The sequence below is a fragment of the Protopterus annectens genome, chromosome 16.part0 (assembly GCF_019279795.1).
Source record: "Protopterus annectens isolate FY-2018-M chromosome 16.part0, PAN1.0, whole genome shotgun sequence".
Lineage (NCBI taxonomy): Eukaryota > Metazoa > Chordata > Ceratodontiformes > Protopteridae > Protopterus > Protopterus annectens.
The window spans coordinates 366,830,981-366,847,521 of NC_056750.1; the positions used below are offsets into that span (position 1 = coordinate 366,830,981).

Sequence of the window (16,541 nt, forward strand, 5' to 3'; positions counted from 1 at the left end):
GTGGGTCCTATGAGGGAGATTGGTGGAAAATTTAGCTACTTTATTGTAGCAGGAGGCAAGTTTCTTTGAGTATTGTTTAATTTGTTGGGCTAGGATCAGCGTATAAGTGCATCGGCAATAAGAAGGTGGTGGCTAGAGTTTTTCTTGAAGCGTCTGTAAAGAATCCATTGATCCTGTATAGTATATTTTATGTAAGGTGGGGGTGATCTCATTATCCTTTATTTCTATTTTTAAACCAGGTTTCAGTAGCTGACTACATCAGTTGTGTATGTGTCTGGCAAGGTAGGCATGTACAGTGGTTATAAAACATGTGCACATCCCTGTTAAAATGGCTGGTTTTTGTGATCTAAAAAAATGAGACCACAGTAAATTATTTCAAAACTCTTCCCACCTTTAATGTGACATGTAACCTGTACAATTTAATTGAAAAACAAATTTGTTAGGGGAAAAAAATATAAAAAATAAAAACGCACAATAAGCTGGTTGCGAAAGTGTGCACACCCTTAAACTAATACTTTGTTGAAACACCTTTTGATTTAATTACAGCATTCAGCCTTCTTGGGTAGGAGTCTAGCAGCATGGTACATCTTGACTTGGTAGTATTTGCCCACTCTTCCTTTGCTAAAGTGCTCCAAATCTGTCAGATTGAGAAGGCATCTCTTGTGCACAACCCTCTTCAGGTCACCCCACAGATTTCTACTGGATTTAGGTCTGGGCTGTGGCAGGGTCATTCCAAAATTTTAATTTTCTTCTGGTGAATCCATTCTTTTGTTGATTTGGATGTATGCTTGGGGTCATTGTCATGCTGAAAGGTGAAATTCCTCTTCATCTTTCTAGCAGATGCCTGAAGGTTTTGGGCCAAAAGTGACTGGTGTTTGGAACTGGTCATAATTCCCTCCACCCTGATTAAAGCCCCAGTTCCAGCTGAAGAAAAGCAACCCCCAAGCATGATACTCCCACCACCATGCTTCACCGTGGGGATGGTGTTATTGCGCCAAACATACCTTTTGGAATTGTCGCCAAAAATTTCAACCATGGTCTCATCAGACCTTAACGCATTTTCCCACATCCCACATCCTTTTGGGAGACTTGATGTATTGTTTTGCAAATTTTAGCTGGGCCTGGATGTTTTTCTGTGTAAGTAAAGGCTTCCTACTTACAATCCTACCCCATAGCCCAGACAGAGAATACAGGAGATTGTTGGCACATGTAGTACGCAACCAGTACTTGCTTCTTCAGTGTTGCTGTAGGTCTCTTGGCAGCCTCCCTGACAAGTTTTTGTGTAGTCTTTTCATCAGTTTTGGTGGGATGTCCAGTTCTTTGCAACATCACTGTTACATATTTTTTCCACTTTTTAATGACTGTCTTCACTGTGTTTCATGGTATATCCAAGTCTGTGGAAATTCTTCTGTACCCTTCTCCTGACTGATACCTTTTCAACAATGAGATCCCTTTGATGCTGTGTAAGATCTCTGTGAACCATGACTTTTGGTGTAGTGGGCAACTGAGTAAATGTCAGGAAAATCCTACTAGGACAGCTGAACTTTATTTGGGGTTATTCAGTCTTTTTAATTGATGGCAGGTGTGTACCCGAGAATGCTGTACTTAAATCAAAAGGTGCTTCAACAAAGTATTTGTTTAAGGGTGTGCACACGTATCCTACCAGCTTATTGTCCATTTTTTATATTTTTCCCCTAACAAATTTGTTCGTTTCTCAATTGAATTGTACAGGTTATAGGTCACATTAAAGGTGGGGAAAGTTTTGAAATGATTTATTATGATCTCATATTTTATATAAACATGGTAGAGCCAGCAAACAGTGGACAGTAATCCGTTTATTGATGGAGAAAAACCAGTTTCGGCCTTTAGGCCTTCCTCAGTGTCTGCATTTGTTACAAAATGTCACAACCTTATATATATATATATATATATATATCTATATATATCTATATATATATATATATATATCTATATATATATATATATATATATATATATATATCTATATAGATATAGATATAGATATAGATTTAGATATATAGATATATATATATATAGATAGCAAGTGGTCTGGCGCCACCCAGAGTCCAAGAACAAAATTACATCACATATATTTAATATATATTCATTTAGACCAGGGGAAAAGAGTGCACCCAATTTTATAATCCATTTCTTTTCCCTTTTGTTTAATATTCCATGCCAACCTGATTTGTTACGTGTATTCTGCTGAATAATATCAATCACAGTAAATCTAAACGTGGCCCTGGGATGTTTTATTGTATGTTTATATAGTGCATTGGTTGGTTTAGCAGTCCTAATGTCACTAAGGTGTTCTGAAATCCTAAATTTTACACACCGGGAGGTTTGTCCTACATAAAAGGCTGAACAGCTGCATGATGTCAAATAAATCACCCAATCTCATTGACAGTTTGCGAAAAATTTAATCAGAAAAACTTCAGTATTTCTGCTTGTGAAGTCCTTGGTTTTGAACATATTACAGTGTCTACAGTGTCCACATGGGAAGCATCCCACTACAGGGCTACCTTCTAAGGTTATTTGTTTAGATGAATTCTCATTCCTGTTGATGTGTTTGTAATGATTAAAAAAGGATCCCATGTTCCGACCCCGTCTGTAAGAAAAGTGACATCTGTCATCCAGTATGGCTCTAAGCTTATCGGCTAACAGTATGTTCCAATGTCTCTGTACACAGTTGATGAGAGCATCAGTATTTCTCCCATATGTGGTGACCAATCTAATTTGAGAATTAGATTTCTGTTTGTTCTCCCTATGTTGTAGCAGATTCTCCCGATTTGTATTGGTAGCAAATCGTCTACCCTGAGCAATGTCACCTTTTTGGTACCCCCGGTTCTGAAACCTTACAGATAAATCTGACTCGTAGGTGGAAAATGTCCTTTCCTCTGAGCAAATCCTCCTAAGGCGGAGAAATTGTGACTTTGGAATGTTTCTGCAAATATGAGGTGGATGAAAGCTGGAAGCATGGAGCAAGGAGTATTGTGGGTATTTCCGATAAATTTCTGTTAGTGTATGATCTGTATTCTTTGTGACTCAGACACCCAAAAAGGTAATCTGATTTTTGTCATAAGTTGTCGTGAATTCAATACCCCAGTTGTTTTCATTCAAATAGGTGACAAACTCCTTGAGATAGACAATGTCAGATCTCCATACCATCCAGCAATCATCCAAATACCTCCTCCATATATCATTCTCATCCATGTAGATGGTGTGTGCCCTATCATAGATAATTTGGTCTTCAACATAGGCCATAAAAAGATCCGCATATATAGGGGCAAAAGAAGCCCCCATGGCAGTGCCTTTGGTCTGTAGACAACATTCATTCCCATAAAATATCACATTCTTAGTCAATACATGCTCCGACAAGCAAAGTAACAATGTATTGAAGCCTGGGGGATATAGTTCTGACTTCATCAACCAATACTCCAATGCATCTAGGCCTGCCCAATGGGGGATGTTGGTATATAATGCAGAAACCTCCAAAGTACACAAATACCACCCTTCTTCAAGCTGCATATCTGCTGTAATGCGGAGGAATTCAGTGGTATTCTGTATTCTTGCTCTTACATATTGTAGCAAAGGCTTAAGGTGTAATGTGAGGAATTGAGATAATGGTTCAGTGATGGAGCCTCTACCTGAAACAATTGGTTGACCTGGTGGATGTATAGGATCCTTGTGAATCTTAGGGAGGAAATAAATATATTGACTGGAGGGATCAGATACAGCAAGATGGTATTGAGTATCTTGTGTTATAATACCTTCCTCTCTAGCTAGTTGTAAGAATTCATCTATTTTCTTTTTAAATCCTGGTGTAGGATCGATCACCATATGTGTATAGTATCTATTGTCTGATAATTGTCGCATAGCTTCAGAATTATATGATGACCACTCCTGTACACAATGGCACCCCCTTTGTCTGCTGACAATATTACTAAGTTCTTGTTATTAGTCATTTCGGTAATTGTATACATCTCCTTCCTGGATACATTGTTCTGTTTTACATGCATATCCTTAAAATTGAAGTGTAAATCTTTGAGAGTGGAATTATAGAACATGGATACATTTGGATGCATTGTTGGAGTTAGTCGATTTATGGTATTTGAATCTTCCATCATTACCTGAATTATCTTCTGTCTTAAAAAAATAATTTCAAGTTAAGTAATCGACAAAACTCAGAAATATCATTAGCAAATGAATCTTCAGAGATAAAGAAACCAGGAATGAAATTAAGTCCTTTATTAAGAATTTGTATTTGTATTGTGGACAATGTGGTAGATGAAATGTTTAGCGCATTATTCATTTCTGAACAATCAGTTTCAATAGATCTACCATGTTTTCCACCCCTGTTTCCTCTCGCCCCGTTTACCTTTGACTGAAGGGATCAAAGAATTTCTCTTTTTGGATACTGGTGAGTCAGCAGAGTGTTGTGTAGTGGACTCAAAAGTGGTTGAGGAGTCCTCACTTGATTCGTCACAACTTGATGTGTTTGATTTTTTCAAGGTAGATCTGGGTCTTTTCCTTTTATTAACCTTCCTGTGGGAAGGCTCAAACCTAACCTGTTTTTTTACTAGAAAATGGGTGCCCCCCTTCATAATCATTTAAGTCGCGGTGAAATTTGCCCATTTTCTTGTCCTTTAATGTCTGTTCAAGGCTGAGAAGATCCTGTCCCAATTTCTGGAGGTTATTCATATAGCCCTCTTAACCTTCAAATTTACTGTCATTACACATATCGGTAATTTCTATTATGTGTTTGTCTATGGTCCTGTCATAATAAGCTGATAAAGTTTTGACATTCCGTTGATGATTTGTGTTGGGCCTCTGCCCACTGTTCCAATAATATAGAATCTGCTTTGGAGACAAGTGGTTGTATCTTTACCCTCAGTCCCCTGGGTGATATGTTTTTAGCTAAGTAGGCTTTAAAAAGTTTGGCATGCCAGACATTAGCCCTTAATTTCCTCATACTTTTATTCAGTTTATGGAATGATATTTCACAACTGTTAGTTGTTACAGAGGCTTCCCTGTTACCTTCCCCCAACTTAGTAAGCCCGAAGGCTGCTAAATCATCCCTATCAGCTGAAAGGCCCCTCAATAGATCTGTTTGTTTGTGTCTTTCGGCTTTTCCCGGTTAGGGGTCACCACAGCGGAACTCCAGGCCGCTAATGATTGGCAGTAGAGTTTTACGTGCTGGCTTGCCGGGTCTAACGCACAACCTTCAACGAAGGAACCCCCTCAATAGATCTGTAAGATCCATAATAAATGATATCAAAACCACTACAAGGTCACCGACAATACTTTAACAGTGCCTTGTCCCCACTAAAAAATTATAGGAATATGATATCCTTAAGTGTGAGGACAAAACGGGCCCCTGTCAATATAATGTATATACAGAAAAAGAATATGTTTAGATACTAAGGAAGTGAACAATAATAGCTACTATAATGGATGAGTCTTAATCAACCCCTATTTCAAGTGCTATGTTCACACCAACTTATAGTTATCAATTAGACTTGGAGGAACAATAACAGTCCCTGTATATAAAATACAGTACTGAGTTCCAAAATGAAAAGCAACATGTGACCATCCAGTATTGTTTAATAGTATATAGATTTATTATATTGTCCAAAGGGACTGAGGGACCTCAGTTGAAGGAAAAATAAGAATCATTAACAAGGAAGGAAAACAGGACCATGTCTACATCAAAGGAACCACTTAAGCCTAAACAGGATCTTCGCTTCCACCAAGACCTGGGATGCTCTAAAAGTTAGGGACACCCACCATCTGTTCAGCTAATAAACCATGGATGGACCCACAGAATAAGAATTGCAACAGTACTGAATGCAACCCAATTGTGTTATTCCTTGTATCTGTCAGGATTCGACCTAAAATATTTATATACAGTACTTAGTAAGTCCTAGTGTAGTAGGGATATCAGATAGAGTAAAATTGTCCTAAGATACCTTCTGAATAAACTGTCTACCTGCTAGAATGATGATCCTGAATGTCTGATAGTGTAAATATGTAATGGATGCCTTCTTTGATATAGATAAATGCCTTCCTTATAGTATATAATCCTGAATCACTACAGGATGTACAGGTATGTTTTAAGACTATCCTAGATCAAAAATTGGTCCTTAGTCTGGATGATGGGTAAATGGATTGGGTAAGTAGTCTATTTATAAATATCCCTCATTCACATATGAACATGTAAACATATAAACAATTAGGTGCAGCTATGGTCTTAACATTATATTTTATATCCCAAAAAACTGGCATTTTAACAGGAGTGTGTGCACTTTTTATCTCCACTGTATATCATGGATTGTCTTGCACATACTTAATATTTAGTAAGATGAGTTTGGGTTCTGTATTTTGCTGAGATGTATTAGGTGACTGGTTTCTTTTGCGGTTGGAATTGATGGTTTTATGAGCATTGGGACCTGGGTTGGGGTGAATATCTCTCCATTTTTTGAGTTGATATTTACAGAAGGAAAAGTGTGGCCAGGTAAATTTTGGTTTGGTATTTGATTGTAAATTTAGATACTTCGTTTTGAGATATTTATAGATAAATAGGATATGGTTTGTAGTGATAGGGTATTATGGAGAAAGGCAGGCTAGGTAGATGTTGATATTCTTTATGAGGATTGGTTGAAGTCCTAAATATTTGAAGGAGGTGAATTTGATACTTGATGAAGGCTAGTGAAGAGGAATAGTAAAATCTGAGTTAGGATATCTTATTTAACTTGGGTTTTATCTTTGTTTTAAGTAAGGATTAGAAAACATCATGGGGGTACTGGGTTGGTTGCAGAGATGTAATGTGATAGTTATAGAGGAAGGATTAAGACGCTTTGAGAGTCTTGGCTGGTAAACAAAAGTAAATGTTACTATTGGGAGGGATTATATTGATTGTTTTCTTTTGAATGGAACTGATGGTATTGGTTTCAGGAATATGTGGGTGGTGCTATGAAAGTATAAATGTAGAGTATGAGGGTGTGGGTGAGCCAGTGTGTTAAAGGGTGAATGAAGCAGGTTGAATACTTGGCAAAGAGACAGTGAAAAAAAAAACATTCAGTGACAACTTACACAGTCACAAATCTGCTGAGAGGGATAAGTAAAAGGAACAATGCAGTTTAAAAGTCTTCTGAGCTAGTAGATGAAAGTCTTGATTTTGTTGCTGTGACAGAAATTTACTAGGGGGGGTTAGTTCGATATCACCTTGACCTGTCTAATGGTGATAGTAAAAAAAAAATGCACTTGACTGTTTGAACAACTGTATAATGTAAGGAGGTTTCTACAGACTTGAAATGCAGAGTCCAAAGGCCACCTCAGCCCACACAGATCTTCAAAGCAATGAGAAAAAGTAAGCCAGAATGCAGTAGAGCAATTGTGGAAAAGTAATGGCTCAAAACTCTGTGCTTGCACAAGAAGAGAAATAAACTTAAGGAAGGGAAACAGTGGACTGCTAAAAACAATGAATTGAGCATAGTTAATGAGAAAGTACCAGTGGGACTGCTGTTGTCTAAAAAAATTGAGCTGTTATAGTGGACAAAAGTCTTTGTTTTAGCCTGCCATGATATTTATAATTTACATAAAAATATAGCCCACAGACTGGTGTTTCCTTGCAGGGACTCTTCTATAACAAAATAAAAACATTAAAGAGACAGTTGAGTACAATGAGTCCGTGTCGACAGTGCACAGATAAGATCTCAGAGCTGAAAGTGGCTTAACTGTCTCAGGCAAGGAGAAATAAGAAAGGAAGTTGGTTGGGGAGGTAGGGGGGGGGCCAAGGATGACTTCCTTGAAGGCATGCCGTTCCACTAAAAGACAGGAGGACCCTGTCAGAATGAAACCCAAGTTGCTCAGGCTACTGCAATTGTGATCTATTCAGGTACCCTCTGTTGTAGTAAGTTTACTTCGATGTATTTTCTGAAACATCTACACACACCCATACATCAACGTAAGGAAAATGAACTTTAGTGTGGACGGTACTAAACAGTGTTATCTAATGTTGGCTTGTTTACATGCTGAATACATGCATCTTTAATTTTTTTTTCTTTATCCTTAGTTTGATGAAAGTGTAAGGATATGGGATGTGAAAACTGGGAAGTGTCTCAAGACTTTGCCTGCTCATTCAGATCCTGTTTCTGCAGTAAGTTTTTTCCTTTTTTATATTGATGCAAGATTTCAGGTTAGGAAAACATTTTCACTAGCTTGTGTATTGAATCTGTCACATTCTTATATACATGGGGCTGCATTGCATCTTTTTCGTATAATTGATTCTGATGTTGCCAAGCATTGGGGTAAGTTGCAAGTTTTTCCTTTATCCACCCATTTGGGCTGATCAGCTTGGTTTAACATACTTTGATCATTTATGTACTGATAACATATCCAGGTACCATGTGGTTTGTAGCAGCTGTATGCTACGTTTTTGCACCATGTTAAACTTCTGTTACTCAGTCCTGTTTGCTAGACAATTTTGTTTGATTCCTTTAAAGATGGATGAATAAGTGAGTAGGTAAGCAGGTATTAATAGCATAAAATGACTGTCCGACCTCTGTACTGCAAGTAAACTGCACCTCCTGGTTAACTTGCAGCGTAATTTGTTCAGCCTGCCTTAAAAGGGTCACTAGCTCAGATTATTTATATTCCAGTGTTGTGCAAGTTACATGATAGTTTACCCAAATGTAGCCTTTGCAGCTTGCCATTCTGAGCATGCTGTAGCTCAGATTATATTAACTCAGTGGGTATTGATGCTCATAGGAAGTTTTATTGCCTTGCAGATGCATTGTGTCCTTTTTGTATTTACATTCCCCTTCCTGTAGGCCATTTGATTACTTCAGTGACTGCCCCTCTCCAGGCGAAGCTAAATAGTGAAATGTGTGGTGGTCTTTGTAGTTGTACTGTAAGGCTTTAGCTAATAGTGATTATGGTCTGTGGAATTGTATTTTTCATGTTTATTTGTTGCATGGTAGATTGCTTCCATAGCTAAAACATCTTTATTTTATAGAATACATCAATGTGTATTGCCTTGCAGTAGTGCTGTTTTAGTGTAGGTACTCCTATATGTGTATTTTAAGTTAGTGATTGTGGCTATTTTGTCTTGCAGATCAGTGGAAATTGCATATGCACTGATATTCTAGGACAAAAGCTTTTCCATTTTTTCTGTAAATATTGCAGAAAACGCTGAATCTAGAAAATATGACTTGAAACAGTTTAAAATTAATTGGTAATAAGTTTGTGGTAAAAACGCAAAATAACTTTTTATTGGTTGTTGCTGTAGTTTCGCTAGTAAAAATTGCATGTTTTAGTAAATATTTGTCTAATAGTGCGACTGTACTACTAAATGGTTGGTTCTTTGTCCTTTAAAGTTGGAGTACAGTTAAGTTGGTATTTAACCTTACCAAAACTAGAGTAAATACAATGTATACCCTTTTTCCCATTTCGTTTTGTAGTACTCTTCTGTATTTACTACTTTGTATACTTGTAAGGATGGCTCATGCAAGAAGGATTCAAGAGCTGCTGCCAGTACCATGATGTGGGATTTTAAGTAGCTGCTGTTTCTGTTTATGTACGTTAACTTAAAAAAAGTGTATCTGTGTAATAATACACAGACAGATTACTCTGAACTGCAACAGATTGTACTGGTAAATTTACCATATTACATTAGTTCATGAACCTGCAGTGGTGGTGCTGGGGTAGCGTTGTTGCCTCACAGTAAGACGCTGTCCGGTTTGATTCTCAGCTAGAGCTTCTTTTGCGTGGAGACATGCATGAATGGGCTACCTTCATTGACGATTGTGCGTCAGGGCTGGTAACTCGGCACGTAAAAATCAACTACCAATCATTAGCGGACCGGAGTTCCGCTGTGGTGACCCCTAACCGGGAAAAGCCGAAAGACACAACAACATTAGTTGTTCATGAGTTTTGAAGGTCATAAAATTTATGTAGGCACAACACTGATCCTTTGTTACAGTACCTACTCTATTTGCAAGTAACATTCTTGTATATTTGCTGTCTGCTTTTAGGCTTCTGTATAGGCTGATGAGTTTATTTTGTGAATCAAGTAAGTATTTTTGCCCTTGCTTTTCAAACTGCAGAAGAAACCTTTGCCTATTTTTTTAAACCTGCTCCTGATTTTGTCTTCTCAATGATGCTGACTTGGTTTTCATTATGGTGTTTACTGTATGCATAATTTGTCATTTTCTTCAGTCTGTTTTCCCTTAGGTTCATAGGTAGGTACTAGGCTGTTTGTCATATTAAGCACTGCTGCAGCAGCCTTAGCAATATATGGGTTGTATCCTGCATAGGATATAATAACTGGTTAGCTTTCAATGCTGCAGGGTCACATTCCACACTCCCAAACCATTAGCTTTCAGATGTGCTGATTAAAAAGACAGGATTAGATGCTGGACCCTTCAGAGCTTTCCTGCCACTGAGAAGAGCACTCCTGTTAGGGCTTTCAATGATCTACAGTCAGCGAACACTGTTCCATCACTGGGCAGACAAGTTTCCTTTAAAAGGAAAAGCCTTCCTTTTTTTAACTTGCTTCTCACAAAAAGTTACTTAATACAAGTTCTTTTAAGATAGAAAAAAAGTACTTTCCTTGACTGCTTACTTTTTATGAACTTTTTGAAAAATTATATGACGTCTTCTGTTGGTTTCTTGCTGTTACTTGCCTTTACATGCATACCACAGTTCATTTAACTATTGTAATCAACTAGTCCTATTACTGTTTTATACTGAGTACAATTAATACACGAAGACAGCCGTTTCAGTTAATACGTTTTACTGTCACATTTTCCTTTTAGATCTACAAGCATGCAACACAGATGCTGTCAGCTCTCTCTGGCAAATTCCCAAAGATTGTTTATACACAGTCATATTTATACTAAAAAGTCTGATAATTTTTCTCTGAGTCTGATGTATAACAGTTCTTTCTTTGTATAACATTTTTCCTTTGTTCCCTTGTCCTTGGATGTTCTTCATGTTTCACTGTTGTAGTAATCACACTTGGGTTATCTGCCTGCTAGTAGCCCTCAGTCAGCCCAAATACCAGAGACTTAATATTTCTGCGTCGGTTGCTGTTCCTCCAGGACTGACGTCAGGTCGTCAGGGGTAGAAAAACAGGCAGCCGACGGCATTACATCAGTCTTTCTTGCCGAGGAGCCCTAAGCACAAGCAGTTCGCACGAGTGCTGGTCGTCTGCTACCTGAGTTTTCGTTTCAGAATTGAATCATCCTGAAGTCTTCTAAAGCTAAGTACCCCATTAGGGAACATTTTTTCTTGCTCTAACCGATGTCAGAAAAATGTAACAATTGTCTTGCCAGTGGAAAGCAAACACCACACCGAGATTTTCATTCCTACTTCGTTAACTGTCTGCGTCCAGGCCATGACTTACCTCGCTGTCTGTTTTATGCCTTGGTCAACGCCCAAACCATTTGTCATCGGGCCCTTATTGTCACTAAATACTTTTATCGATCTCTGTATTCCAAAATATTTTCGGTAAGCCGTCCGACTACCGATAATCCAAAAAAAGTAAGGATAAAGACAGAGGTAGACTGCACAGGTCCAAAGCTGCTGACGACGCTTCCGTTAAGCTAGTCATCAGTTCGCTGGTGCTCAGGCACTTTCGCAGCCCCTGATGCCCGCTTCTATGGATTCGCAGGCCTCTACCAATACCCGTTTGGAGTCCGGTATGCTGTGAGACTCTTCGATTATGGAACCTGTGGAAGTGTCTACCTTGTATGGGTCCGGAGCTGCTGAGCAGGCACCGGCTTCTGAGGAAGTTCTTCGCACTACTGATGTTTGACACAAACTGACTACTACTTTCTTGTCTTCAGTTCTGTCTAAAACTACCAAGTTTCTAAGGTCAAGAGTATGCGCTACGCCTAGAAAACTGACCAAAGCGCATGCACCTGCTCTCTTGCCACTTCATCAAATGCTTAAAATGGAAGAAGACCTTAATATGCTGATTAGGGGAAGTCAGCCTTCCCCTACTAAGAGAAAGAGACCAGTCCCCAGCAGCTTCAACACACCGAGTCCGACAACTCTGAGGAATCTGATTATGAAGTCATGCCCTTATCTCCTTATGAGGATTCAGATGCAGAGGAATCCAATCCATCAACCTCTCCTCCAGAGGACTTTTCTTTTGGTGAAACCTTACATACTTTGAGAGCATTTCCATTGGGAATGCCAAGACTATCCTCAGTCCAAAAAGAGACTCGAGAATTTCTAGATTTGCCACAACATAGGCCTTTAGCAATACCCCCAGTCCTGGAAGTTGTTGATGTCTTTATGGAATCCAGTATTAATCCTGATACTTTATCCCCTGTTCCTAAGGACAGATACTACAGAGTACCTGACTCAAATTCCTTTTAAAAATCCTACTGCTGACTCCTAGATCATTTCCCAGGGGCCTAAAGGTATCAAGGCAACTACAGCTAAGAATCCCACTCCTTCGGGCAGGGATTCCAGAGCTTTGGACAGATGGGGTAAGAAAGTATATACTTTTGCAGCTCTCGCCATTAGGGCTTTGAATTGTCAGTTTCACATGCTGAAATATCAACAGCATATTATGGAACTTAAGCAAAAAATAGCTACCTTTACAGACTGTGCAGAAAATAAAGAATTGTAAGAGCCTATGCATTCTGCAAGCCAAGTCAGCAAGCATGCATTGCACTGTGGCTTTGATGCCCTAGAAGAGTCTTGCAGGGCAGCAGTCACTGGTTCTGTACTGAAAAGACATGCTTGGCTTAAGGAGCAGACCTTGCCAGACCATGTCAAATCAAAGTTATTAGATGCTCCTTTGAATAAGGACAATTTGTTAGGCACCAAAGCAGAAGAGGTTCTTAAAAAGATGGAAGTAAAAGCTAAATCTATGCAGACAAAGAATTCTTGCAAGTACAGCCTTCTAGATTCAGTAGGCATTGCCCCTCGAAGCATTGGTCCTTTCCAGCCCCCTCAAGGCCATCTCATATTAGACCCAGGGTAAACAGACACCCCCCCCCGACTCCAGTCTCAGGGTGTGCAGAGATCTAACCAGTGGAGTGCCTCCACCTCTAAAGCAGGGAGTGCTAAGCCACCCCTTTATGGAAAGAATTCCGAAGGACTTCTCAACTCCACTCCACACTTCTGCCCAACTGCTTGTGCCCCTAGGAGGAAAACTTGCCCTTTATGCAAAAAACTGGATGTCCATCACCAAAGACAGATGGGTCTTCAACGTTGTATCCCAGGGGTACAAATTTACTTCTACTCACTGCAAAACCCCAAATGGGTTCCCAGACCTTCCTCCAACCAATGGGCAGAGGCACAAAACAAAATTCAATCCCTGCTCTCTATAAGGGCAATTCAACCTGTTCCTGTGGAACAGATAGATCAAGGATTCTATTCCAGTTTTTTCCTGGTACTCAGAAAAGGGGGCACTTGGCACCCAATCCTAGATCTTTCAATTCTCAACACCTACCTGGTGGTACCAAATTTCAAAATGCTCACCCTGCAGCAGCTTCTACCTATGCTAGCCAAAGATGCCTGGTTAGTCACCCTAGACTTAAAAGAAGCCTATCTGCACATTCCTGTAAGGGAGTCGTGTAGGAAATATGTTCACTTCAGGGCAGGATCTATGCATTATCGGTTCTCTGCACTTCCCTTTGGCTTATCCACTGCTCCCAGAGTATTCACAAAATGCCTAGCTCCAGCCATTGCTTCCTGCAGACAGAGAAATATTCAAATTTACCCATACTTGTACAACTGCCTGATTCAGGCAGTCAGGAAAAGCTGCTGCAGCACCTGACATTTGTAAAAAACCTAAACTCCTTGGGGTACACCATCAACGAAAAGAAATCAAAATTAGTCCCAAATTAGTCCCCAGTCAAAAGATTGTATTCCTGGGAGCAAGCTTGGGCACAGCATCCCAGATGGCATTCATCACTCCAGATAAACAAGCCTATCTGACAGACTATTTTACTTAAATGGCCACCAGAACCCAGCTATCTGCAAGGAAAATCCTGCAGGCTCTAGGGTTCATGGCCTCATGCATCCTTCTAATTCCATATGCCAGACTGCAATTGAGGAAACTTCAGTGGTACTTAAGTCTTTGGTGCCAACATTCTCAGGACCTGGAAACAGTCATTCCTGTCATACCCTGTCTAAGGACAGAGTTTCTTTGGTGGGCAGCAGCATGCAGTCACAATAAGGGACTGCCCTTTACTCAACCCCACGCCGCAAAGACCCTTACCACAGACGTATCAGACTATGCCTGGGGGGGGGACACACTTTGTCGGCAAGTCCATTCAGGTCCACTGGAGCCCAAGTCATATTCATCTGCACATCAACCAAAAAGAGATGCTGGTTGAGCAGCATGCTCTGACAGCTTTCAGGTCCGTACTATCACCAGGACACCTGCTAATAAAAATAGACAACACCACAGTTATGTGGTACATCAACAAGGAGGGGGGAACTCACTCTTAGCCACTCTGCAGGCTAGGCATGGCCCTTTGGAACACGGCCGTGGACATGCAGGTCCATCTGCAAGCCCAATTCCTGCCAGGCAAACAAAACTCACTGGCAGATGACTTAAGCAGAAATCTCCTGGACCCACATGAGTGCCAATTAGAGCCCAGCACCTTCAACTTTCTGATTCAGAAATGGGGGACCCCAGAGGTGGATCTCTTTGCCTCCCCCTGCAATCACCAGCTCAGCAAATTCTGCACCTGGACACCTCACAGCAGGGCCTGGAAAGTGGATGCACTGTCCTTCCAGTGGGTAAATCTCTCAATCTGTGCCTTCCCCCTCTGCCCCTTCTTTCAAGAGTATTGCTCAAGATAAGACAGGACAGACCAAGGACAATTCTGATTCCCCCTGACTGGCCATGCCAGCACTGGTACCCACTTACGCGCAGCCTCTGACAGTGCCACCCTGGCACCTACACCAGAACCCAGCACTACTGTCAGCAGTGGGGACAGATGTTCTTCGTGTTTCACTGTTGCAGTCATTACATTTGAGTTATCTGCTTGCAGGTAACCGTCAGTCGGCCTGATTAACAAAGTCTTGGGTTCTGTGTCGGTTGCCGTCCTTTCTTCCATGACTTGAGGTAGTCAGGGGTATAAAACATGCAGCCAACACCATTACATCAGTCTTTCTTGCCGTGTGGTGCCCGAAGCAGTTCTCAAGTGCTGGTCGGCTGACTCCTGAAATTTTCGTTTTCGAGTTTCAGAACCGAAGTCCAACTAAAGCTAAGTACCCCGTTGGGGAAACTTTTTCTTGCTCCTTACCGTTGTCAGTAAAAGTTAATAATTGCATTACTTGTGGAAAGCAAATACCTCATAAAGATTTTCATTCGTACTGTATTCCTTGCCTAGGCCCTGACCACAACGTACCTTGCTGTCGGTTTTGTGCTTTATTTGATCAGTGCACTATCCGTCGTCTGTATATTTTCGCCTCTAAATATTTTGGTTCTCGGCTTAATTATCCAGAAATGTCGTTGATTAGCCATCCGACTACCTGGATTCTGAAAAAATGCATAGATAAAGACAGAGACAGGCTGCCGAGGTCCAAAACTGCCAACGACGCTTCTCCTAAGCCAGTCGCCTGTTTGCTGGTACTCTGGTGCTTTCGCAGCCCCTGATACCCACTACTTCTGATTCGCAGGCCTCTACTGAGACCCATTAGGAGTCCGGTATGCCGCGAGATGCTTTAACTATGGAACCCGCGGTTGTCTCTACCTTGGATGGATCCGGAGCTGCTGTGCAGGCACTGGCTTCTGAGGGTGTATTCAGGCCTACAGACTTGCATATTAAATCGACGCCTCCTGTACTTGGGCCTAAATCTCGATCCATGCCTAAAAAACAACACCCAGGCCACATGCTCGGGCCTCTATGCCTAAAAAACAAATAAGAATGGCTGAAGATTTAATAACTCTAATCAGGGGTAGCTCCCCCCCACCACCTAAGAGGCCTAGGACTGAAGTTGATTATGTATCTTCTGATCAGGATTCTGTTTCTGATTCTTCTGATGATCTGGACTTGCCCTTATCTACTTATGAATATTCTGATGCGGAGGACTCCATTCCCTCTGATTCCCCTCCTGAGGATTTTTTTTTTTTTTGGGGAGAAGCCTTACATACTCCAAGGGAGCATTTCCACTGGGAAAGCCAGGATTTTTTTGATTCAAAAAAGAGGCTTGGGGATTTCCTTTTCCTACCTCAGCATAGGCCTTTAGCTATTCCTCCTGTACTAGACATTGTTGAGGATGCTTTTTTGGAATCTAGTTTGGCCCCTGATTCCCTGCCTCCTCCTCCTCCCAGAAAACATGACAGATACTACAGGGTCCCTGAGTCCCACAAGTTCCTTTTTAAAAGTCCTATTGCAGATCCAGAGACTGTCACAGGGCCCAAGGGCATTAAGGCTTCTTCTGCTAAAAATCCTACCCCTTCTGATAGAGACTCCAGGGTGCTTGATAGATATGGGGTAAGAAGGTTTGCACTTCTGCAACCTTGGCCATTAGGGCTTTAAACT

The 16,541-nt window shown here is 40.6% G+C and overlaps 1 protein-coding gene across 1 annotated transcript in view; it reads left to right on the forward strand.

Annotated features, from left to right (window-relative positions):
- The window catches only part of WDR5 (WD repeat domain 5), a 1,892,625-nt gene that overhangs the window by 666,219 nt on the left and 1,209,865 nt on the right, over window positions 1–16,541 (forward strand). The window contains exon 8 of the mRNA XM_044058043.1: window positions 8,096–8,179. Within this exon, the coding sequence (XP_043913978.1) occupies window positions 8,096–8,179 (84 nt within the window). The remainder of the gene's footprint in view (window positions 1–8,095; window positions 8,180–16,541) is intronic.